General features: G+C 42.6%; 1 protein-coding gene across 5 annotated transcripts in view; it reads right to left on the bottom strand.

Moving 5' to 3' along the window:
• LOC117362788 (P2Y purinoceptor 8-like) overlaps positions 1 to 26,547 on the bottom strand; it is a 39,156-nt gene extending 12,609 nt beyond the window's left edge. The window contains exons 1-3 of one of the 5 annotated variants that reach the window (XM_033949761.1): positions 26,300 to 26,547; positions 18,834 to 18,991; positions 18,173 to 18,229 (exon numbers count right to left, since the gene is read on the bottom strand). In XM_033949761.1, the coding sequence (XP_033805652.1) occupies positions 18,173 to 18,229; positions 18,834 to 18,960 (184 nt within the window). In that variant the 5' untranslated portion in view covers positions 18,961 to 18,991; positions 26,300 to 26,547. Of the gene's footprint in view, positions 1 to 18,172; positions 18,230 to 18,833; positions 18,992 to 26,229 lie in introns of all 5 variants that reach the window. The other 4 variants (XM_033949760.1, XM_033949759.1, XM_033949762.1 and 1 more) reach the window with 4 other exon arrangements.
• Positions 26,548 to 26,825: the final 278 nt, after the last annotated feature.

Here is a 26,825-nt window from a genome sequence, read left to right as displayed (position 1 = left end):
ATAGCTGACGTCGCGATCCTGCTGCGGCTGCTTCATAGGTGGTGCAGGAAGGTCAGTGGGGCGAGCGGTCCTTCGGGGGTGGTGGTGGTGGTGGGGACTGAACGGCAAGGCCGGGAGCATAGGTAGTGCTGCTTCATAGGTGGTGCGGGGAGGCCAGGGGGGTGAGCGGTCCTTCGGGGTGGGGCAGGTGGGCAGGCAGGCAGGCATTCAAGGGGGAGGGGGGTGACAGGCAGGCAGGCCTTCAAGGGGGGGGACAGGCCTTCGGGGGGGGGTGCAGACCTTCAAGGGGAAGGGACAGGCCTTCAAGGGGGGGGCAGGCAGGCCTTCAAGGGGAGACAGGTCTACAAGGGGGTGGGCAGGCCTACAAGGGGGTGGGACAGGCCTTCAGGGGGGGTGCAGGCCTTCAGGGGGGGTGCAGGACTTCGGGGGGGGTGCAGGCCTTCAAGGGGGGTACAGGCAGGCAGGCCTTCAAGGGGGGGACAGGCCTACAAGGGGGGGGACAGGCCTACAAGGGGGTGGGACAGGCCTACAAGGGGGGGGACAGGCCTTCAGGGGGGGTGCAGACCTTCAAGGGGGGGGGACAGGCCTTCAAGGGGGGACAGGCAGGCAGGTCTTCAAGGTGGGGGGGACAGGCCTACAAGGGGGAGGGACAGGCCTTCAAGGGGGGGACAGGCCTACAAGGGGGTGGGACAGGCCTACAAGGGGGTGGGACAGACCTTTAAGGGGGGACAGGCCTTTGGGGGGGACCCTGGTTTAGAAGTACACGGAGGGAAGGGGTGTTCAAAGAGACGTGCATATGCCAAACTTTGGGGGGGGGATGAAGAAATAATGGGTCTGAAAATAGAGGAGAGGGAGAGAAATGATGGACCATGGGATTTAGGGAGGGAAGGAACTGAAAGGGAGAGAAATTGGACACAAGGGATGGTGTGGAGGAGAGATAGAGATACTGGATAGGAGGGTAATTGGGAAAAGAAAGGGAGAAATGGTGGACTCTGGGGTGGTGGGGAAGGAGGGAGAGATGCCGGATGAAAGGGTAGTTAAGAAAAGGTGGATCTGTGGAGGGAGATGAAAAAAAGGAAAGATACCAGACTTCCTGGGGAGGGAAGGGAAATGGAAAGGGAGGACAGAGTTGGCAGATGGATGGTTAGCACGCAGAAAGAAGAAAGAAAGAGACCCTGGCAAGCAAGTTATCAGAAGAAAACCAGAGCCTTGGACCAACAAGATTTGAAATACAACCAGACAACAAAAGTTAGAAAAATTAATTTTATTTTCTGTTTTGTGATTATAATATGTCAGATTTGAAATGTGTATCCTGACAGAGCTGGTGTTGGACTGCAAACGTGAGCTAGGATTTAACAGAGAGAGGAAAAGTCCTTTTTGTTTCTTTATTTTATTTACACCACAGCGCCAGTGTGGTTAGGAGAAGCCAAAGGGGGTGAAAAAGCTATAAAACCCACCAGGAGTTTTGAAAAAAATCACCCAACTGGGCAGGAAAATCGAATCGAAATTTTTTTTCCTGAATCTGGCAGCATTAGTTTGCGCTACTGTCTTAGACTTTAGGACCTGGGATTGGGGAGAGATGGCATCCTCAGTATTTTATAATGCAAGTGAAACGAGGATTTGGTCAGACTTTTGAAGGGTCTGCAGAAAAAAAATATTGTATAGGCTGGGGACATGAAACAGCAGGAAATGGGAACTTTTCTTCCTTCTATTTTTGTGAATGGAAAGGCTGAGGATGTCAGAGAGTTCAGTTAAAATATGTGCTTTATAAGAAAATATAATAATGTGTTTTATAAAGTTTATAGCATAGCTGGCCTACCCAGTGAGGTGTTTCTAGTGATGGTGGTGGCAGCGTGTCAATGTGTTGAGAGGAAGAGGTGGTCTGGGAAATTCTGCTGAGCAAACTCCGGGCCCATTTCCACCCCCCAGTTAGTCCACTCCACTCAACTGGTTCACACACTGAGTGGGTCTTTGGGTGTTGTGTTGGGATCTCTTCCAGTGGTTTATCAGTATCTCCTTCTGGTCCAAGGAAGGAAACTTTGTTATCCTTAGCATTGACCTACAGAATATGTTTGTAACAGCGCTGCTTGTGTTGCATTAGGCTATGTAGTGATCGAAAGAAAAAAACAGACCTTTGCACATTTTTGCACTATATGGTGGGTGTATGAGGAGATTCGCATTTCCTGCACAGCTAAGTCCATGTGAAGTTACCTTGTGCTGTATTTGACATCTAGCAAGGTCTCTGTTTGAAAGGAAAGATCTAAACTTAAAAATGAAGTGGCCAGAAGTTATGGTTAAAGCAGATAGTGTAGCTGGTTTTAAGAAAGATTTGGACAAATTCCTGGAGGAAAAGTCCATAATCTGTTATTAAGACATGGGGGAAGTGTCTGCTTGCCCTGGATCGGTAGCATGGAATGTTGCTACTCTTTGGGTTTTGACCAGGTATTAGTGTCCTGGATTGGCTACCATGAGAATGGGCTACTGGGCATGATGGACCATTGGTCTGACCCAGTTAGGCTATTCTTATGTTATGTTCTCATCTGTAGGGGCCTTTGTTTTCACTTCTTATTTTAATGTATTTTTTTTCTGGGAACTTATCAGTGTTTTTTATAATGGGAACAAAAATGGAAGAGAATTAATGTGTGTGGGATGAGGGGGTAACTAATTTCTTCAGCTAAATAATTCAATCCACTTCAAACAGACATAGGAGAACTCAGGCACCATTCACACACCCTCCAACCAAAAACGTCAAAAGAAAAAAAACTGTTCGACAACCTCCTAGCCATTCGAGCTGCAACACTCGACCCCCAACTCTACAACCAATTGACATCGACCACAGACTGCAAAACCTTCAAAAAGAAATAAAAACCCTTCTATTCAAAAAACACATAAAACCGAACTAACACAATCAGAACTGTCCCAAGCATCACCTGCAACTACTCCATATGTACTTCTGATGTCATGACAATTCAGACATAATTTATGTTATGTTATGTTTGGAATATAAGAAAATTTTCACTGCCTGTTTCTATTCTGACCATTTATTCCGTTTCATGGTCATTAGAAAAAATATTTTTTTACATGGGAGGGTGTCAAAAAAATGATGGGCCCCGGGTGCCACATACCCTAGGTACGCCACTGCCCCAGACCCTTCAGTGCCTTAAATGCAAAATCAAAATTATGAAGTGAAAAATCAAGCAATGTATCTCCGTAAACTCAATTAGCGTCCAACCAATATAGTCAAAGGGGTTCACAATTTAAAAAAAAAAAAAAAACGTCTAAAAAGTGTCCTAAATGGCTACTTGGACGATCAAAAAGCCTGATCGTCCAAGTACCCATAACCAAAGCTGGTTTTTAGACGTATCTAAAAACAGCTTAGGCCTTTCCCCTGCCTCTAGACGCACAGAGAGAAAAGAGATGTGTTTAGAGGAGGGGAAAGGGCGGGCAGTGGGCGGGAGGTGGGCCGACCTACACCTAGGCGTACAACAGGTATAACTAAAACATTTACAGGTTGCCTAGTTGGCACTTAGACCTTTTTGACTTAGATGTAGTCAAACCAGGTCTAAGTGCCGAAAAAGGGGCCGCTGAGCTGATGGCCGCTGGGCCATCAGTTCAGCAGCCCGGCAACCTACCCACCGCAACCATCGCGGCAGGAGAGATGCCTCATCTCCCCTACCGCGATGCCATCACTCCTCTATACTGTTGAGATTTTAAAATGCCAAATGATTGTTGCAGTCGTGAAAAATCCAGCAGTTATAGATATAGGTCTTTTGTTTTATTAATTTTCTATTTTAACTTTTTTATACTTTAATAAATTATTCTTTTAGATAAATTAATTCTTAAGGTTAATACTCATCTTTGTATCAACACGACAAGGGAGGGGATCAAGTTCCAACAATGAACTATGTTTCGCCGTAGCTTTCTCAAGGAAGTTCCCTTACAACAGATAAGCATTATTCAAAACATAACTTTTTACTACCAGCATATTAAGGCAGATATTAAACTAAACTAAACCTTAAGTTTATATACCGCATCCTCTCCACGGAAGTGGAGCTCGGCATGGTTTACAAGAACTTAAAATATAAGAAGAGAAAGGAAAAGGTTTACATGAGCTTATATATAGAATGGATGAGTAAGAGGGAAAATAGAATTACATGTTAGAGAAGAGCCAAGTTTTCAGTTGCTTGCGGAATAGTTGGAGAGAGCCCAGGTTCCGCAACGGGATAGTAAGGTCGTTCCAGAGACCTGTGATTTTGAAGAGAAGAGATTTTCCCTGTTTACCTGCATAGAGAATACCGCGTAGAGAGGGGAAGGATAGTTTATATCTTTGGGCGGGTCTGGTAGAGTTAGGACTCGAGGAGTCAAAGGATAGTGGGATTAGGGGAGGAAGGATGCCGTGAATGATCTTAAAAGCCAGGCAGGAGCATTTGAAATGGATTCTGGAAATCACTGTGTATGAGTAAAACTTATATCCTTTGCAGCCGAGTCTATATGTTCTTATATGCATGGGCCAGTGGAATAGGCTGCAAATGTGCAGTGCAAAGGGAGCCAAATAAGAGGCTGAGCTGCAAAACTCTTTTTTTTTTTCTATTATTGTTACTTTTGAGATGGCTTTAAACACTTGAGAAAGAAGCACAATCCCTCCCCCCCCCCCATCTCTTCCAAATCCCAGGCTCAAATGGGCAGTTTTGCATCCCTTGGAGCAGGCACAAATGTGTATGAGAAAATATTTTGAAGTATACCTGCATTTTCATTGAAAAGCAGGCAACCCACAAGCCCAAACCATGACCCCCTTCAAACCTTTGCATGATGTTTATGAAACTCCTTGGACTGATATTTCAAAGAACACTTGTTTCCTACTTTTCCTGCCCTTCTAAACCTACAGCCTCTAAATCAAGCACTGTACTTTACGAGTAACATGGAGGAAACAGCTCGGTTTAGGAAGGTGTGAGATCTAGTGATAAAAATATTGAACTGCAGAAAATGAAACGAGAAAAGTGCACTGAATCACTGGAGAAACTCAAGGAAAGTACAGAGATACCATGCATTTAGGCATACGGCTTATGCATTAGGGATGTGTGCCACAGCGGTTAGAACTAGAGCCTCAGCACCCTGAGGTTATAAATTCAAATCCCATGCTGCTCCTTGGGACTTAGGGCCAGTCACTTAATCCCCCATTACTCCAGGTACATTAGATAAAGTGTGAGCCCACTGGGACAGATCAGGAAAAATGCTTGAGTCCTTCAATATAATTCATTTAGGCTATCTAATATAATAAAATGCTAGGCCGCGCATGCGCACTCAAAAGTCGTGTTCCCTGATCCGTCGCGGAAACACGACTGCGCATGTGCACCCCTGGCTCTCACTGTGCACTATGCTCAAGCTGCCGCCACAGCTCCTCTCTCGAACCGCACCAGGATCGAGAGAGGAGCTGCGGCGGGGGCTTTCAGGACAGAATATGATTACCATGTTTCTTTAGGCAGCCCCGGTTGTTTACTTGGATTCAATGTCAGCATTAGGGTTCGCCGGCCGCCGGCCGTCAGCCGTGAGAGCCGGGTGAGGAAGGCCGCCGCAGCCTCGCGGCTAGGTAGGGGGACAACAATCGCGCTTATGCTCAAGCCGCCGCCACGACTCCTCTCTCGAACCGCACCAGGATTGAGAGAGGAGCTGCGGCGGGGGCTTGAGCATAAGCGCCATTGTTGTCCCCCTACCTAGCCGCGAGCCTGCAGCGGCATTCCTCACCCGGCTCTCACGGCTGGCGGCCGGCGAACCCTAATGCTGACAATGAATCCAAGTAAACAACCAGGGCTGCCTAAAGAAACAAAGTTTCACGGTGCTTGGCCCGCCAAACAATTCCTGCCATTGCCGAAATTTGGCCCACCGTTCCTTCCCTTCCTCCATCAGGTACAGTTCAGCTCCGCCTATGGTAAAAGGAGCTGCTTTTAAATTGGAGCCCTGCCGCCACCGTAACACGTTCCCTCTGCCGCGGTCCCATATGTCAGAGAAGGGGCGGGACCAAGGCAGAGGGGAACGTGCTACGGCAGTGGCAGGGCTCCGATTTCGACGCGGCTCCTTTTAACATTGGTGGATTCGATGCACCTGATGGAGGGAGGGAAGGAAAGGTGGTTGTGTGCTGTTGAGCCCCTCTTTGCCCTCAGACCCTCTCCTAACTGCTCCCTCCTGTCTCAGACCACTGGGGGGAGGTGCCTGTCTTCAGCTGCAGGGATGGAGGGAGGGAAGAAGAAAGAAGGGGCCCTGGCAAGCGAGTTATCAAAAGCCAACCATAGCCTGGGACCCCTACATGGTATGAACAAAAGGTAAGAAAAATAATTTTATTTTCTGTTTTGTGATTACAATATGTCAGATTTGAAATGTGTCTTGAGGGAGGCTGCCGCGGCGGCTTTGGACAGAGGGGTACCATTTTCATGGGAGCCGGCCTTCGGAGAGGCTTGGGACACGGGGACGAATGCGGGAGGGGCTGCCGCTGCGAAGGGCTTTGGTGGGGGAGCCAGCCAGACCACGAGTGGGGGGCCGTTGTAAGCGCGGATTGGTCAAGGAGCCGCCGCTGCCGAGGCTTTGAAATTGCTCTCCCACCGTCACTCCCTCCCGCCCCGGCTCTGCCTCTGCCCAGGTTCAAAAGCAGGAGATGCGGTCATCTAGCACCCGTTAATCTAACGGGCTTAAACACTAGTATATATATATATATATATATATATAAATACTAAAAAATAAATAATTTTCCGTTTGACGATGAGAAACAATATACTGTAAACAAACTAGCACATGGTGTCTTCTATAAATTGAAAATGATATGGCATGTTTTTTTTTAGTTCAATAAGTTTTTTATTATAATTTGAATAATACATTATCCAATAATACAAAGGAAAAAAAAGAGTATCTCCAAACAAAGTACATACTACACTGTACATAAGTCCTTTTTAAGCCCACTAAAGAGGGGAGACAGGATACTATATTCAACAAGAAAAAGTAGAAGAAAAGATAAAGGAAATAATTCTCAGTTCACCTTCGCCAACCTTGTATCATTCCTTACTATAATAGGGATGCTTTCCTCCTCTATATCTCAGCGATGAAACATACAAATAAGAAAATTCTGCTTATTTCTGTTCACGAGCAACTAAAAATTGTTGTAATTGAATGGGATCCCAAAAAACATATTCAACATCATGTAACTTAACTAAGCATTTACAAGGAAATTTCAAATAAAAAGATGCCTCTAGAGCCAGAACTCTAAGTTTTAACTTTACTGCTCAATAAATGCCAGCTCGTCTTTTAGATGGCTCTATCTAGCCAGCTGAAAATCACGGGATAGCTGGCTATGTGCTAGTTAGCTGACCGGAAGCCATTCCTGGTCAGTTAAATAGCACTGAATATAGAGCCGAGTAACAATACTCCCCTTCACCAAATAGGGCACTCATTTATGCTTTTTTTTGCTATGTACTCTAGTCTTAATTATATGTAAACCAAGTCTAGCTCCATTGGGAGATGACCCGGTATCTAAACCAAAGATTAGATTAGATTAGATTATTCTAAACATCTATACATGTAAGCAGCATGTAAAGGTTAACACAAGAGTTCAGGGGCATTGGAATAGGGGGCCATGGCGCCCCCCCCCAAAAAAAAAAAAATTGTATATACATGATTCTCTCTTCAGTGGTTCAGTGGCAGCCGGAAGTGATTCTCACACGATGTCTGTCACTAACCCGGAAACCTCCCCTCTGCCACATTCCGCCCCCTCTGGAAATTTCCTGTTTCTCCATGGCAGAGGGGTGGCTTCCGGGTTAGTAGCAGTCAGTATGTGAGAATCGCTACCGGCTGCCGTTGACCTATTGAAGAGCAAGAGGAGAGTTGTAGAGATGCTGGACATGAGCTGAAGAAGGGGGCTGTGGAGAAAAGGAAAGACAGCAATGGGGTGGGTGGGAGGGAGAGACGCTGCTTGGAGAGGGAGAAAATGTTGGACATGGGGAAGTGGAGGGAGAAATATAGGATAAGATGATGGAGGAGAAGGAGAGTGCATGGGGAGAGAGAGAAATAGTGGATAAGATGTTAGAGGGGAGGAAGGAAGAGATGGTGCCTGGGGAAAGAGAGAGAAATATTGCATAAGATGGTGGAGGGGAGGAAGGGAGAGAAGGTGCATGAGAGAGAGGGGGAAATATTGGATTAGATGATGGAAGGAAGGGAGAGATGGTGCATGGGGGAAAGTGTGAGAAATATTGGATAAGATAATGGAGGGGAGGAAGGGAGAGATGATGCATGGGGGGGGGGGGAGGGAGAGAGAGATGTTAGAGATGGGAGTGGATAAGAGGAAGAGAGAGATACATAATCTAATCTTTGGTTTATATACCGGGTCATCTCCCAGTGGAGGTCGACTCGGTTCACATATAATTAAGACTAGAGTACATAGCAGAAAACATAGGAGAAGGAAGAACTAATTAAAAACTAAAGTACATAAGAAAAATAACTATAATATTGTCATTTCGTTGAGACTGTAGTTAAACTATTTAAAAATTACAAGAACAAAGCCTAATGGAGTCAGGAAGTTCATTCCAGATCTCTACAAACTTGAAAACAAAAGATCGACTGAGCTTTCCAGCAGATTTAATTCCCTTAAAGGAAGGGAAGGCTAACTTATATCTTTGTGCGTTTCTCAAATGGCAAAGTCTAAGGGTACAAAAGGATCAAATATTCCATAGAGAAGCTTGAAGATTATGCATGCGCATTTAAACTGGATCCTAAAGCAGTGGCGTACCTAGGGTAAGTCGCACCCGGGGCCCATCATTTTTTGACACCCCCCCATGTAAAAAAATATTTTTTGTAATAACCATGAAACAGAATAAATGGTCAGAATAGAAACAGGCAGTGAAAATTTTCTTTTATTGAACCTCATATATGTAACCATTATTCCAAACATAACATAACATAACATAAATTATGTCTGAATTGTCATGACATCAGAAGTACATATGGAGTAGTTGCAGGTGATGCTTGGGACAATTCTGATTGAGTTAGTTCGGTTTTATGTATTTTTTGAATAGAAGGGTTTTAATTTCTTTTTTGAAGGTTTTGTAGTCTGTGGTCGAGGTCAATAGGTTGTAGAGTTGGGGGGTTGAGTGTTGCAGCTTGAATGGCTAGGAGGTTGTCGAACAGTTTTTTTCTTTTGACGTTTTTGGTTGGAGGGTGTGTGAATGGTGCGTGAGTTCTCCTATGTCTGGTTGAGGTGGATTGAATTATTTAGCTAAAGAAATTAGTTACCCCCCTCCCATTCCGCACACATTAATTCTCTTCCATTTTTGTTCACATTATAAAAAACACTGATAAGTTCCCCCCCCAAAAAATACATTAAAATAAGAAGTGAAAACAAAGGCCCCTACAGATGAGAACATAACATAAGAATAGCCTAACTGGGTCAGACCAATGGTCCATCATGCCCAGTAGCCCATTCTCATGGTAGCCAATCCAGGTCACTAGTATCTGGTCAAAACCCAAAGAGTAGCAACATTCCATTCTACCAATCCAGGGCAAGAAGACATTTCTCCCATGTTTTAATAACAGACTATGGACTTTTCCTCCAGGAATTTGTCCAAACCTTTCTTAAAACCAGCTACGCTATCTGCTTTTACCATAACTTCTGGCCACTTCATTTTTAAGCTTAGATCTTTCCTTCCAAACAGAGACCTTGCTAGATGTCAAATACAGCACACGGTAACTTCACACGGACTTAGCTGTGCAGGAAATGTGAATCTCCTCATACACCCACCATATAGTGCAAAAATGTGCAAAGGTCTGGTTTTTTCTTTCGATCACTACATAGCCTAATGCCACACAAGCAGCGCTGTTACAAACATATTCTGAAGGTCAATGCTAAGGTTAACAAAGTTTCCTTCCTTGGACCACAAGGAGATACTGACAAACCACTGGAAGAGATCCCAAAACAACTACCCAGGCACAACACCCAAAGACCCACTCAGTGTGTGAACCAGTTGAGTGGAGTGGACTAACTGGGGGGTGGAAATGGGCCCGGAGTTTGCTCAGCAGAATTTCCCAGACCACCTCTTCCTCTCAACACATTGACACGCTGCCACCACAACTACCACCACCACCACCACCACTAGGAACACCTAACCGGGTAGGCCAGCAATGCTTATAAACTTTATAAAACACATTATTATATTTTCTTATAAAGCACATATTTTATCTGAACTCTTTGACATCCTCAGCCTTGCCATTCACAAAAATAGAAGGAAGAAAAGTTCCCATTACCTGCTGTCTCATGTCCCCGGCCTATACAATATTTTTCTTCTGTAGACCCTTCAAAAGTCTGAACAAATCCTCGTTTCACTTGCATTATAAAGTACTGAGGATGCCATCTCTCCCCAATCCCAGGTCCTAAAGTCTAAGACAGTAGCGCAAACCAGTGAAGCCAAATTCAGGAAAAAAAAAAATTCGATTTGATTCTGCCTATTGAATTGGTTTTCCGATTCGATTTTCCTGCCCAATTGGGTGTTTTGTTTTGTTGGTTTTTTTTTTTTTTCAAACATTCTGGTGGCTTTATTTTATAGCTTTTTCACCCCCCTTTGGCTTCTCCTAACCACACTGGCACTGTGGTGTAAATAAAATAAAAAAACAAAAAGGACTTTTCCTCTCTCTGTTAAATCCTAGCTTACATTTGCGATTTAACACCAGCTCTGGCAGAATACACATTTTAAATCTGACATATTGTAATCACAAAACAGAAAATAAAATTAGTTTTTCTACCTTTTGTTGTCTGGTTATTTTTCATAAGAACATAAGAAATGCCTTCACCGGATCAGACCATAAGTTCATCTAGTCCGGCAACCCGCACACGCGGAGGCTACATAGGTGTTCCTTGATGAAGACCTTGTTTACTTGTATCCCTCAATGTGATTTGCAAGAAGGTGTGCATCCAACTTGCCCTTGAATCCTAGAATGGTGGTCTCCATCACAACCTCCTCCGGGAGAGCATTCCAAGCGTCCACCACTCGCTGTGTGAAACAGAACTTCCTGACATTTGTCCTGGGCCTGCTGCCCCTCAGTTTCAGTCCATGACCTCTTGTCCGAGTCACATTTGACAATGTGAATAACGATGTTTCTTGCTCTATTTTATCGAATCCTTTTAGTATTTTAAAAGTCTCTATCATGTCCCCTCGCAGTCTTCTCTTCTTGAGGGTGAACAATCCCAGTTTTTCGAGGCGTTCTTTGTAGCTTAAATTCTCCATGCCTTTTACTAGCTTCGTGGCTTGCCTCTGCACCCTCTCCAGTAGGGTTATATCCTTCTTTAGGTAGGGAGACCAGTGTTGGATACAGTACTCCAAGTGTGGTCTGACCATTGCTCTGTACAGCGGCATCTTGTTGGTCCAAGGCTCTGGTTGTCTTCTGATAACTTGCTTGCCAGGGTCTCCTTCTTTCATCTTTCTCCATGCTAACCATCCATCTGCCATCTCTGTCCTTCCCTTCCGTTTCCCTTCCCTCCCCAGGAGGTCTGGCATCTTTCCTTTTTTCGTCTCCCTCCACAGATCCATCTTTTCTTAACTACCCTTTCATCCAGCATCTCTCCCTCCTTCCCCACCAACGCAGGGTCCACCATCTCTCCCTTTCTTTTCCCAACTACCCTCCTATCCAGTATCTCTATCCCCCTCTCCACACCATCCCTTGTGTCCAACTTCTCTCTCTTTCTGTTCTTTCCCTCCCTAAATCCCATCGTCCATCATCTCTCTGCCTCTCCTCTATTTTCAGACCCATTATTTCTTCCCCCCCCCAAAGTCCGGCATATGCACGTCTCTTTGAACCCCCCCCCTTCCCTCTGTGTACTTCTACACCAGGGCCCCCCTCCCCTGAAGGCCTGACCCCCCCTTAAAGGTCTGCATCCCATCCCTGAAGGCCTGTCCCCCTTGAAGACCTGCACCCCCCCCCGAAGGCCTGTCTTCCCCTTGAGGAGGGGTGGGACCGAGGCGGAGGAAACAGCACTGAAGCAGCGCAAACATCACTGGCATCGCAATCTTCCTGCAGGCTGCTTTTATACGGTAAATGGCGCTGGGGGGGAACCGGACAACCAGGGTGTGAACCGAACGCCAATGACTCCAAGGCCGGTAGCACCCCCCTCATGGCTTGCACCTGGGGCTGATCTCCCCCCCCCCCTTGGTACGCCACTGTCCTAAAGTGAACTGGGAGCCAGTGAAGATTTATCAACAGAGGGGAAACATGATCATACTTTCATTTCCCAAAAATGAGCTTAGCTGCAGTATTCTTTATTAACTGAAGTCGTTTTAGATTGTTCTGCTTAATGCCCAGATAAACTGAGTTATAATAATCTAGCTGAGAAAGCACAGTGGATTGTACCAGCACTGAGAAATGTTCTTGATGGAATAGTGATCTGACCTTCCTCAACATGCGCAGACTAAAAAAAACACTTTTTTGTCAAGGAACTTATCTGTTCATGAAATGTAAGTGATAAATTAGAGATGACGCCCAGGACTCTAGATGAAAAATCTATATGTAGTGAGATACCTGTTTTTAATGTGACAGAGGAAGGGAGGTTTTCTAATCTAGGCCCAATCCAAAGCAATGTGGTTTTGGCAGTGTTCAGTTTCATTTGAATAGAAAAAGCCCACAGTTGAAGTTTAGAAATGCAGCAGTCTATACTAGGGGCCAGGTTGTTAAGATCAAGATCTAATAAAATGAAAATATTGTCTGCATAGGTAAATATTGTCTCTGCTGATGAAAGGCAAAAATTTTTCTGAGAAGTCATATATACATTAAACAAGATTGGCGACAGCGGAGCGGCGCCTTGTGGCACCCCACAGCTGGATTTCCAAGAGGAGGAAGTCTCACCCTCTAAATATATTTCATAAGATTGTAATGAGAGGAATTTACTAAACCAGTTCAGTACAACTTGGTTTAAACCAATATCTGATAACATACGAATCAGGATGTCATGATGAACGACATCAAATGCAGCTGACAGATCAAATTGCAACAATACGGCACATTTATTTTGTATCTGTAAATTTTGAATCTTTGAAATTAATGATAATAGAAGAGTCTCCCTACTAAAGTTTGGTCTAAACCCATGTTGAAATGGTAACATAGAGATGAAGAGGGGAGAAAAAGGAAGATGTTGAATCCAGAGTCAGAAGGGAGTGATGCCAATGGGACTGAGGGAATAGAGGAAGAATGATGGACCATGGGGGGGGGGGGGGGGGAGGGGAGGAGCGGAGTGCAGGAGGGAAGAGAGAAGGGACAGGGAAATGAAAGTCTACAAGGACGTGAAGACATGAAAGAGGAAGCAGGCTCAGAGCCAGTATTTGGAGACAGAAAATGAAGTGAAGATGAAGAAATGAGAAACCAGAGACAACAAAGGTAAAAATAAATAAATAAAATTATTTTTTCTTTAGCATAAAATAGTATTGTAGTTGTATTGATAAACATTTATAAATAGAAAATGGAAATAAGATGATCTTTCTATTGGACTAATTTTAATATATTTTGACTAACTTTCAGAGACCAAAACCCCCTTCTTCAGATCAGGACAGGATACTATAACTGCAGTGTACTATACTGATCTGAGGAAGGAGGTTTTGGCCTCTGAAAGCTAAATGAAATATATATTAGTCTAATAAAATATTATCTTATTTTCCATCTTTTGTTTTATTTCTGTTTGTTAATTTGCCTTGACCTCTCTGAAAAATGCAGAATATATATGATAGTTAATTAAAATTTTCTCTGCATACAGTGGGGTATTTTGTGTAGTTTAATTATGTTGTTACCATTATGTATTGTTAATAAGAATATATTTTTTGTATATGAAAAATGAATGAAATTATGGGGATAGGGTCTGGGGTGAAGCTTGGTCAGGGTCTGAGGTAAAGATTGGGTGAGTCTGGAGCAGAACATGGGTGGCCCTAGGGCAGAACCTTTGCACCCCCACCTCCAACTAAAAAGCCTTTGATAGATCTAGCACCTTGATAGCAAGAAAGGAAATAGTCTGCAAAGGCGAGAAATGCTCTGATACATGAAGTGAAGTTAAGCATCAGCTAGTGGAAATGTCATGAAAACCGAAGATCAGATACAGATATTCTACACAAGGTACTGGACATAAAATTATTGAATTCTTCCCACTATTTGAAAGCTGATGTATGTGGACTTACCTCAGGAAATGAATAACCAACAGTAAAAATGTGGTTATTCTACCAAGTTTTTCCCTGATTTTCTTATCTACCAGAGTATGAAGCATATGATATATATTGTGGGCAGGTAAGGCTGAAGCTTTTCTTCAGAATAAGTATGGAGAAGTTAGTTGGGGGAGTAGACAGATAACTGGAGAAGAGGTCACTGGCCCTTCTAAGCTGAGTGGGAGTCATCCACCTACAATCCTGCCTGTAGGAGGTGCTGTTTCACATTTTTAGGTTGTAACAATTTTTATTGACATGAAAGAAAAACATGCAGAAGTGAATACAGCTACAACAAATGCCAGCACAGAAAAAAGATGCACTGGCTGCATAAACAAAGACAACCCTGGATCAGTGGCATGGACTGCTGCTACTATTTGGGTTTTTGCCATGTACTTGTAACTTGGATTGGCCTCCGTGAAGACGAGATACTGGGCTGGTTGGGACCATTGGTCTGATCCAGTAAGGCTATTCTGATGTTCTTATCTCTTGATTATCTGGATAATACTGCTGAAAACTATTGCAGTTATCTGGCTAGTAGTGACATTGAGACAACTAACGACAAGTATCCAGGTAAAATCAAGACAGCAAAAAGACTGAAAATTGGCGCTATCCGGATAATGCCAGCAGACCCCGCTAAATCTGGATGTTCAGTGTCGATCGCTATCCACATACCTATGCTGAATGCCTGGATTGATTTATTTCAGCCACAACAGCTGGCATTAAAAAGAAACGCTGAGCACCCCTGATGTAAGGATTTATAAAGACATCCAGTTCTGAACTGATGAAGCAGGTGGATCAAAACTTTTTGAAGGAAATTCTCTATAGCCTCTGGAGCATTTGCTAAGGAAGGCAGTTGGGAGAAGCATGCACTGATACTTTCTAAAGAATGTTGCTACAGTAAGAATCATTTTTTTTAAAATTTATTTCAATTTGATTACTGAGCCTATCAAATCCCAAGTGAGTTACAAATGAAAAATAAACAAGCACAATAACAATACAATAAATCCCATCAATCCCATCCAATATACAGTATCAGTCATTAACCATTGCCCGTCCATCATTACCCATCCAATATACAGTATCAGTCATTACCCATCCAATATACCCACCATTACCAATCCAATATACAGTATCAGTCATTAACCATTGCCCATCCATCATTACTCATCCAATATACAGTATCAGTCATTACCCATCCAATATACCCACCATTACCCATCCAATATACAGTATCAGTCATTAACCATTGCCCACCCATCATTACTCATCCAATATACAGTATCAGTCATTACCCATCCAATATACCCATCATTACTCATCCAATATACAGTATCAGTCATTACCCATCCAATATACCCACCATTACCCATCCAATATACAGTATCAGTCATTAACCATTGCCCGTCCATCATTACCCATCCAATATACAGTATCAGTCATTACCCATCCAATATACCCATCATTACTCATCCAATATACAGTATCAGTCATTAACCATAGCCCGTCCATCATTACCCATCCAATATACAGTATCAGTCATTACCCATCCAATATACCCACCATTACCCATCCAATATACAGTATCAGTCATTAACCATTGCCCATCCATCATTACTCATCCAATATACAGTATCAGTCATTACCCATCCAATATACCCACCATTACCCATCCAATATACAGTATCAGTCATTAACCATTGCCCACCCATCATTACTCATCCAATATACAGTATCAGTCATTACCCATCCAATATACCCATCATTACTCATCCAATATACAGTATCAGTCATTAACCATTGCCCGTCCATCATTACCCATCCAATATACCCACCATTACCCATCCAATATACAGTATCAGTCATTAACCATTGCCCATCCATCATTACCCATCCAATATACCCATCATTACTCATCCAATATACAGTATCAGTCATTAACCATTGCCTGTCCATCATTACCCATCCAATATACCCATCATTACTCATCTAGCATATCTCTTCTATCCTCACCCTCCAAATAACACCCCCCCCCAACTTGTTGTGCTCATGAAAAGCACCAACCCCACCCAATAAATATCATTCACTTCATCTTTCTACCACCTGCATAAGTGGCCTTGAATATCGGGCTGCCTGAGTTTACTTGTACAACCTGACCACATTAAAAAGAAAAAGACACAAGGCTGTATGCAATACAATTTGGAATTAGTGTGAGTCTGTTTGTTTTCTTTTATTTCTACCTTCACAATTTTCAAATAGTTCGAAGCAAAATAAAGAAAAGGGAAAATTAAAAAAAAATCCATAGACAACTTTTGCAAGCAAAAACTTTCTGTAATTATGAGAACTTGTGCAGAGACTCAGGAGGTATTGGTGTGGCTTGGAGTACAAAAGTTCAAACAAAAAACATAGAAACATGATGGCAGATAAAGGCCAAATGGCCCATCTAGTCTGCCCATCCGCAGTAACCATGATCTCTTTCTCTTTCTCAGAGATCCCACGAGCCTATCCCAGACCCTCTTGAATTAAGACAAAAAAAAGTTGTGGGGGGCAAACCAAGGTCCATTGAGCTCTGTATCCTGACACTATGGTAAAGGTTTCCACAAAAACTTTTAGATTCTCTGCTGGCAGACAGGTAAACAAGTTTGTTTAAGTTGCTCACTAGCTCTCTCTAATATAAACTTAAATATTATCTATGTATAATATGTATTACCCACAGATTTAGGTAAGGTATAATGAAAACATATATATAATCAAACCAATAAAATATTAAATACATTCTCAGCATTTTCTTGTGGCATTTTGAGGTCTATGGAAAGTATGCTGTACAAAGCAAAAAAGAAATCCTTGTCTGTTATGTGTGAATCGTATAAGGGGCTGCTGAAAAAGTTCTCAGCCCAACGGAGAAGAGAAAGATGTGGAGCCATGAAATTTACAAGTGATTTCACACTTTTCTAGACACTTTTCAATTCATATCATTAAAACGAAAATTGGCATGAAAGTGTATAATAACTTGTAAGTTTCATGGCTCCACATCTTTCTCTTCTTTGTTGGGCTGAGAACTTTTCAGCAGCCCCTCCTATTGTGATGTCATAATGCCTCATTCCACCAATGCCTAAGAGCCAACCTCATCGGTGATGTCACAATGGCTTGGTTTCCCTATACTTGTGCCCATTTGCCTCATTGAAATGAAAAGTCTCAAGAAAAGTGTAGAATGACTTGTAAGTTTCATGGCTCCACATCATTTTCTTGTTTGAGCTGAGAACTTTTCAGCGGCTCCTCATATTTAGCACATGAAGTGAAAACATTTGTGGCTTGATTTTTTAGTTCACAAAGGTCTCCTTTTATCAAGCAGTGATAGAGCTTTTTTTTTTTTACCACAGGCTGAGGTAAATGCTCCGACACTCATTCAATTCCTATGAATGTCAAAGTATTTACCTCTCTGGCCTGCGGTATAAAGCTCTACCGCTGCTTGATAAAAGGAGCCCAAAATCATTTTTTTTAAACCAGGATTGACAAGGTATGTACAGGAGCCCTGTGATGGCAGATTAAAGGGATAATTCATCAAAGGGCGCTAACCGATTTAATGCATGCTAACTGGGTTAGTGCGTGCTGATTAGTACGCATTAAATGCCAAGACGCCCTTAGGAATATAATGGGCATATTAGTGTTTAGCTCACGCTCAGAGCACCCTGCAATGTTGGCAAATCAACTGCAAGCATGAGAACCAGCTCATAATTACTTACATTTCCTGTGCCATCCATTGAAACAGATGATGTTTCTGCTGTGATTTGCAAGCAGTGACTATTATGTAATCCTTCTTTTAACATTTTCATTTTCAAATTACTTTCTTACAAGAAAATTAAAAACAATAGTTTATAATGACAGTAAATGGTGGTGAGTTGGGGGGGGGGGGGGGGAGGGTGGTTAGGGGTAAAGGAGAAGAGAGGAGATGAGAGAAAGGATTTTACCTGCGTACTTGCATTCAGCCTCTCTGTTCAATGGACTGCCTTGCTTCTTTCCTATTTCTAAACACACACACACACATAAAACCTTCTTTCTGATGCACTTCCGTAGCCTATGCAAAAACCACAAATGTTCCCTTTTAAAGTAAAAGGGCTTTTTAGTCGCAAGTGAAAAGAACTGGTATAGCCCAAAGTGAAAACTTTATTTTCTTGTATCTAAAGTGCATTTATAAAACAATTTTGATTGCCAACATTTTGTTCTGAATACTTTGCTTTTGCATCTTAGACAATCTGTGGTCACCCATGACACGCTTTTATTGCTTTTCAAATTTTTTTGTTCCTTTTCATTTTTGGCAAAACCATTTTTGGGAATTAACAGCTGATTTCCTTTACAAAATACATGGGGAAGGAGCAACAACACAGGAGAAGCTGATGAAATCCACAAACAAATACAAGACAAAAATATGCAGATCAAATGGAGATAAAAAAAATGATAAAGTTCTTTTATTGCCAATTTGACTTAAGAGCCTGACGTGTCCATGTTTTGCCCAATCCTGGGTTCTGTCAGGAGAAATAATGGGAAGGGAAAAAGTATGCAAATTTCCTTCTCTAATGGATCTACATATTTTTGTTTTGCATTGCATGGGACTGACACCACAGAACCAACCTGATAATCTGAGGCCACCGGGTGAACCTAGATTAGTGACTTCTGGGACCATTTGGGATTGACTATCGAGAGGGTCACATGTATAAAGAATAAGATCTCCAATTTTGAACACGTCCACCATTCTCATTTCATTCTTTGACTGGCCTGGTTAGGTCTTTCTACAAGAAAGAAAAATCAGGATAAGAAAATCACCCTCTTATGAATTACAATTGGCAATCAGTCATTATACCTGACCACATATTACATTTTTTTAAGAAGCGGTAATGGCGGAATAAAAATCACTAATGTAATGCAATGATGTAGACTCTTAACAGCATTATACAAAAGTAAAGGCAAGAGGTCCATTAAAATGTTTTCATTTAGTTCTGTTTTATAACTGCCAGGATAAAGGAAAATACCTACTATACCTAAATATAACTCGCCTTGAGTTACCACAGAAAAGGTATGAACTAAAAACTCAGAAAGAGAGACAAAATAGAAAGCAACTATAATGTCAGATATCTGATTATTATACGAATTGTTTGCTGAAGTCTGGTAAGTTTTTGCACTTACTACATTTTAAATGCAAAACTGATGGCAATGTAAGTATAAAAGCCAGGGGCCTGCCAGCATCCGCTCTGCATTTACTGCCCATGGCAGACATTTACCACACAGGTCTCATGTTGCATGCCTCATGATTTTTTTAAAATTACTTTTATATTCCACATATCCTACAATACTATGCAGATTACAAATTATTCAGGTACTCAAGCATTTTTCCCTATCTATCCTGGGGGGCTCACACTCTATTTAATGTACCTGGGGCACTGAGGGATTGGTGTCAGTTCAAAAGCGCGCCAGGACAAAGGCGCGCACAGACAACTGAACGCAATGTGGAGCCGCGCGCCAAAGAAAATGACTGTTTTAAAGGGCTCCGATGGGGGATGTGAGGGGGGAACCCCCCCACTTTACTTTATACAGATCGCGCCGCATTGTGGGGGCGTTGTGGGGGGTTGTAACCCCCCACATTTTACTGAAAACTTCACTTTTTCCCTAAAAAACAGGGAAACAGTTACGTTTCCAGTATAATGAGGGGGGTTACAACCCCCCAAACTCCCCACAATGCCGCCGCGATCTGTATTAAGTAAAGTGGGGGGGTTCCCCAACAAAAACCCCCGTCGGAGCCCCTAAAAACACTCTTTTTCTTCGGCGCGCACTTCCATCTTGCGCTCAGTTGTCGGCGCGCGCCTTTGTCTTCGGCGATTTTGTCTATGAACCGAGGGATTAAGTGAATTGCCCAAGGTCACAAGGAGCAGTGTGGGATTTGAATCCACAACCCTAGGGTGCTGAGGCTTTAGCTCTAACCACTACAGCACACACTCCCACAGTAGACAACATGAGTGCACTTGGGCTAACAGTCTAGGTGCAATGTCTGTACAACCCTTTGACCCCCCCCTTGTTCAGCACCACCTCCTAATCAAGAGCCTCATGGATCAGGAATCCCCCAACCCAATGCTCTCCCTATAAAGGAACCTCCTAAACTCTCTTGTTCAAGTAATACCTCTAAGGTCAATTCCTCCCTTCTGATCTCTCCAAAGGTTAGGTGCCCCCTCAAAGCAACAAGCCTCCCAAGCTACACTCCCCCCCCCATTAAATGTTTTCCAAAATAGGACTGATGAATTTTCATCATGAATCTGTGAGATTACACAGGTCATATTGATTCATTGGAAGCATTTCATTTCTGCATGACTACTGAACCACCCACCCCTCTACATAAGTAATAGTGTCAGTAGGTGGTGATAGTTTTACTTTTTTGATAAGACGGTAAATATGCTTGGTCTCCATACCTAAAGAAGGATATAAAACTGCTAGAGAGGGTGCAGAGACGAGCAACGAAGCTAGTGAAAGGTATGGAGAACCTGGACTACGAGGAACGACTTAGGAGACTGGGGTTGTTCTCCCTTGAGAAGAGGAGACTGCGAGGGGATCTGATCGAGACTTTCAAAATACTGAAAAGATTCGACAAAATGGAACAGGGAAAGCAGTTATTTACAATGTCCAGTGTGACACTGACAAGAAGACATAGACTGAAGCTGAAGGGGGACAGGTCCAGGACGAATATCAGGAAGTTCTGTTTCACGCAGCAAGTGGTGGATACCTGGAATGCTCTCCCAGAGGAAGTAATTGCAGAATCCACCGTTCTAGGATTTAAGGGTAAACTAGATGCATATCTCCTTAAGAGTGGCATAGAGTGATACGGGTAAGTGTAAATTAGATGCACATCTCCCTTGAGAAGCATACGGTGATATGGGGACTAAAACTAGGCCAGGGTATACCTGGCAGGGTCTCTGCATGTGCGGATCACCGGACTTGATGGACCCAGGGTCTGATTTGGAGATGGCAATTCTTATGTTCTTATGAGTCAGATTTCACGACCGTTGATTTTCTTTTCTTTTGGTTTTATCATCAACTTTAGTCTCCTTTAGGAGTTGCGGGGCCTCTTTGTCAAGCCATCCTCTGAGTGCAGTGGAATGTAATTTTTCTAACTAATGTTGAGTCAAGGATGTCTACGTTGTCAAATGAACAGTGAACCATTTGATTTTCTGTAATATTGTTTAGAATATAGCAATGGTCAATTTTCTCAAATTTCTCTGTTTGGGATACATTATAACAATTGCATATACTCTGTCAGTATCAATAACATTACTTTATTTTTCTATACTGCCTTAATCAAAAGAATTCTAGGAGGTTTCCATAAAAGAGAAAAACTGGACAATCAGTAAAATACAAAATAGTAAAAAAATGAATACAAAATATGATACAATATTATTTGGAACAGCAATGAGAACACAAAGTCCGATTTCAGCTAATAATAATAAACTTTTATTAATTTTAACAGGGGTCGCCATACAGCAAATTACTCAGAACTGGAAGGATTACACTAAATTGAATTACACTTTTTGGTGGAATTCAATTTGTCATATATATAAAATGGAAAAAGTATTGGCATTACAACAAGGTTATATTAAAAAATTTAATAAAATATGGGGACCATTGACAAATTATTCTACTGATCAGATATAATAACACATATAGAAGGGGTAGGGAGGGAAAACTATTGTAATATTAATGATATAAAATTCTGATAAAGGGTTTATTTAATTCACATTGTAAGAACATTTAATAATAATTTCAAGTGTTTTTTCATAATTGAATGTATTACATGTATTTCACTTGATGTAAGAATTTAAAAAAAGAATAAAAAATATTTATTAAAAAAAAAAAAATGAATACAGTCTGTAGTATTAAAAAGACATTAAAAATTGATATAAGATTAAATATGTTTAAAAAATAAAGATAAAAGTACAGATTAAGAGATGAATTTATCAAATAATATTGTCTTGATTTCTTTTCTAAAAACGCCATAGGACAACATGGCTCCGCTGATATAGTTACCCAACCAGGACTGTTGTTTGCTTGCTTGAAAAGCAAGCATCCTATCTAAATAAGACCTGAGTTTACAGCCTACAATCTTCGGGTAAGCAAATAAGTTGCAGTTCCTGGTTATCCGCACAGGGTTATATAACACAAAATGAGAGAGCCTCCACTGGCAACCAGTGCAATGATCAGTAATAAGGACTGATATGATCACTTTTGTTATAGTCAGCATGTAGAACAGCTGGTCAAGGGCTTCAGATGATCTTGTTGGCTGGTAAAGAGCAAGGCCTAAACCAGGATGTTTGGACATCAGTTTATATCCACTGGATAATGTGCACTCGACTATACTACCTATCTTCCAGGTCATATCATTCTCATTTTCCCCACTCTTTAAATATGATATCTGATCCAACGAACAACAAAGTATGAAAAATAAATTATATATAGTGCAGTGGTTCCCAACTCTGTCCTGGAGGACCACTAGGCCAGTCGGGTTTTCAGGATAGCCCTAATGAATATGCATAGAGCAGGTTTACATGGCTGACACCTCCATTATATGCAGATCTCTCTCATGCATATTCATTAATGTTATCCTGAAAACCCAACTGGCCTGGTGGTCCTCCAGGACAGGGTTGGGAAATACTGATATAGTGGATTTAAGCTCACATCATTTCAGCAGTAGTTCAAGGTGAGCTACATTTAGATATACTAGGATAGTATACCTGAATGTGCACAACCTTGGTTCTTGTAGGCCACAACTGAGTTGAGTTTTCAGGATTTCCCCAATGCATATACATGAGGTATATTTGCATACAATGGAGGTGTTATGTCCCCCATTGTTATGAGGGCATTTGCTCAGTTAATGTTTGTTTAAATGTGTAGTAGTTATGGGTGCTCTGTGGACTTAACTTCCCAGAGGGCTTTGCTTTCCAGTGGTCTGGGCTGCTTCCACTGAGGATGAGCCCGCCTCCTTCAGTCAGAGGAGAGCATTGGCGAAAAACTTCAAGCCGTTCTTTCAATATATTAAGGGGAAACGACCCACAATGGAAGTGGTGGGACCGTTGGATGACCATGGAATAAAGGGAGCGCTAAAGGAGGACAAAGCAATCGCTGACAAACTGAACACATTTTTTGCATCTGTATTTACCGAAGAAGATGTACACAGCATACCGGAACCCTTCAGGTTATATGCTGGAAACGAAGAAGGAAAGCTGACAGGATTGACGGTCAGTCTAGAGGAGGTATGTAGGCAGATTGATAGCCTTAACAGCGATAAATCCCCGGGACCGGATGGCATCCATCCGAGGGTCATCAAGGAACTGAAAGGGAACATAGCTGAACTGCTTCAACTAATAGCCAATCTGTCAATCAAATCGGGAAAGATTCCGGAAGACTGGAAGGTGGCGAATGTTACACCGATCTTCAAGAAAGGTTTGAGGGGAGATCCGAGAACTACAGACCGGTGAGTCTGACCTCGGTACCAGGAAAGATGGTAGAGTCACTGATAAAGGACAGCATCATTGATCATCTTGATGGACACGGGCTGATGAGGACCAGTCAGCACGGTTTTAGCAAAGGCAGATCATGTTTGATGAACTTGCTGCACTTCTTTGAGGGACCCTGTGGGGTGCCGCAGGGCTCGGTGCTTGGACCCGTGCTCTTTAACATCTTTATAAATGATCTGGACATAGGTACGACGAGCGAGGTGATTAAATTTGCAGATGATACAAAGTTATTCAGAGTAGTAAAGACGCAGGGGGATTGCAAAGATCTGCAACGTCACATAATCAAGCTCGAGGAATGGGCATCGACATGGCAAATGAGGTTCAACGTGGATAAGTGTAAAGTGATGCATGTCGGTAACAAAAATCTCATGCACGAATACAGGATGTCCGGGGCGGTACTTGGAGAGACCTCCAAGGAAAGGGATTTGGGAGTTCTGATGGACAAGTCGATGAAGCTGTCCACACAATGTGCAGCGGCAGCTAAAAGGGCAAACAGAATGCTAGGAATGATACAGAAGGGGATCATGAACAGATCAGAGAAGGTTATCATGCCGCTGTACCGGGCCATGGTACGCCCTCACCTGGAGTACTGCGTCCAGCACTGGTTGCCGTACATGAAGAAGGACACGGTACTACTCGAAAGGGTCCAGAGAAGAGTGACTAAGATGGTTAAGGGGCTGGAGTTGCTGCCGTACAGCGAAAGATTAGAGAAACTGGGCCTCTTCTTCCTCGAACAGAGGAGATTGAGAGGGTACATGATCGAAACATTCAAGGTACTGAAGGGGATAGACTTAGTAGTCAAGGACAGGTTGTTCACCCTCTCCAAGGTAGGGAGAACAAGAGGGCACTCTCTAAAGTTGAAAGGGGATAGATTCCGTACAAACGTAAGGAAGTTCTTCTTCACACAGAGAGTGGTAGAAAGCTGGAACGCTCTTCCAGAGGCTGTTATAGGGGAAAACACCCTCCAAGGATTCAAGACAAAGTTAGACAAGTTTCTGCTGAACGAGAATGTGCGCTGCTAGGGCTAGTCTCAGTTAGGGTGCTGGTCTTAGACCAGAGGGCCGCCGCGTGAGCAGACTGCTGGGCATGATGGACCACTGGTCTGACTCAGCAGTGTCAATTCTTATGTTCTTATTTGCTGAGCACATGCCAGAGTGGGAGCCTAAGAGTGGTGTTCTTCCACCAGGTTTTTCATCCTTTAATTCTGACAATCAAATACAGCTTAGATTACTTCTAAGTCTGGAGAACAGTGTCATCTCCACAGTGTGGACACTCTTGCACAGACGTGATATTTTAGTGGAGTGAGAAGGAATGTACAGACTTGAATTACATTGAACTATCATCTGACTGTAATTTGTTTGCTTTGTTATTAAAGAATTGTTCAATTGATTCAGAGTCCGACTGGTGACATCAAGATTAAGGAATTAGGGGTTGGCTGAGCAGAAAACTCTTACAGTGGCCAGTAACTTAGAGAAGTCCTTGCTTCAGTACAAAACCTGAGGTCTATGCAGAGAACTGTATCTGTATAGTAGAAGTTAGACAGCAACAGGAGGCAATATAAGCAAATCAATCTCATGCATATTCATTGGGAAAATTCTGAAAACTCAACAAGGTTGCCCACCCTTGATCTAGCAACATACTGTACATACAAATATCTATATCTATTGTGACGTGGTCAGGAACCACCAGCAGGGCTTGAACTCCCACCATGGGCACACTCTCCAGCTCTCTAGGTACTACCAATGGGGTTACGCAGGGTTTTAAACACAGTCTCTGAGCCTTTACTAGTTCCCAAAACATTTTATTTCTCTTCACCTTATTTTCACAAAGAAAAACTTGCACAAAATATAATTTCACCATTCACATGGCTAATCCATTCACTCAGTTTATGGCAGGAACTTATTCCTAAAAGTTCAGGTTTATATTTCCCAGCAAATTGAAATGAGCTAATCAGTTCCGCACCATTGGCTGCCATTCTGCCCTCCACAACAGGGACCTTGGTCCATACTTCTTTTGCTAGCAAGTAGGGCAAAGCAGCCCATTTGCCCTAATGTTTCTTTCGCAGTGTTTTGCAGCAACAGTAGAGCACTAATCAAATACTTCACCACTATTTGGTTTGGACTTCTAAATAAACTTCACTCTTTCTAGCTAAGACCAGCATGTGGGGAATTCTGTCACCCTTATAAAGATCACATGATCTTATTCCCACCCGTAGTTACCAAATGTTCAGACACTAAGGACAAACTTTGGGCTCTTAAAGCAGCTTTAATTCTATTCCAGCCTTTAAACATGACACCCAACTTCAGCTGTGCTGGGATTCACATTCACTCTTCCCCCCAAAGCATTACACACTCCTGTCCAAACATTTATTCAAAATCCAATTTCAATTCCTTAATTAATAGGATCATTTTAAACCCAGAAACAGTTAGGTTTCTTGTTTAACAAATTCAATCAAACATAGTCTTCAGGCATACCTTGCTCTGGCTCAAAACTGCATTCCATGGAATATTCCTGGACACTTAAATTATAGCCCTGTTCATCTACCTCCATGTAATCTTCTTCTCCATATACTGGCTCCCTTATTTTTCCATGTTTCTCTGGCATAGCCTTGTTACAGGGTAGAGGAATTAGTGCCCAAATTCCCTCAGCATTTCTCAGCTTGCCTGGAAGGTTTCTCTGCTTTCAAGCCTCCCTCAGTCTCTCAGCTGTAGGGGATTTATTCTTACTGGGTTCCTACACTTTCTGGAACTCTGCTGGATCCACCCCTCCCTTTAACCCTTTGTCTGTCAGTCAGCACTGCTAGAGAATTACGGTAAAGGGGGCTCTTTCAGAAGATTTATAAAAGGAATGATAGGGCAATAAAGCGGAGCCTTGGGCTGCTGCACTATTCCCTATCACCTGAACTTCTGGGGGTTTTGTAGCCTGTTTGCTAGATTTTAATGCCCTATTTCTTTCCTTAGGAATGGGCACTGGTTTTGCATAGGGCTAACAGCAGGATTTGTGGGCGTGACAAGGTCTTGCCTATCACTATAGGGCCCTCAGCAGAAAGAAGCCAAAGCAGTTCTAAAGA

Source organism: Geotrypetes seraphini, chromosome 6 (assembly GCF_902459505.1).
Source record: "Geotrypetes seraphini chromosome 6, aGeoSer1.1, whole genome shotgun sequence".
Taxonomy (NCBI): domain Eukaryota; kingdom Metazoa; phylum Chordata; class Amphibia; order Gymnophiona; family Dermophiidae; genus Geotrypetes; species Geotrypetes seraphini.
The sequence above is the reverse complement of the archived record's forward strand: the minus strand, read 5'-3'. Positions and strand labels throughout refer to the sequence as shown.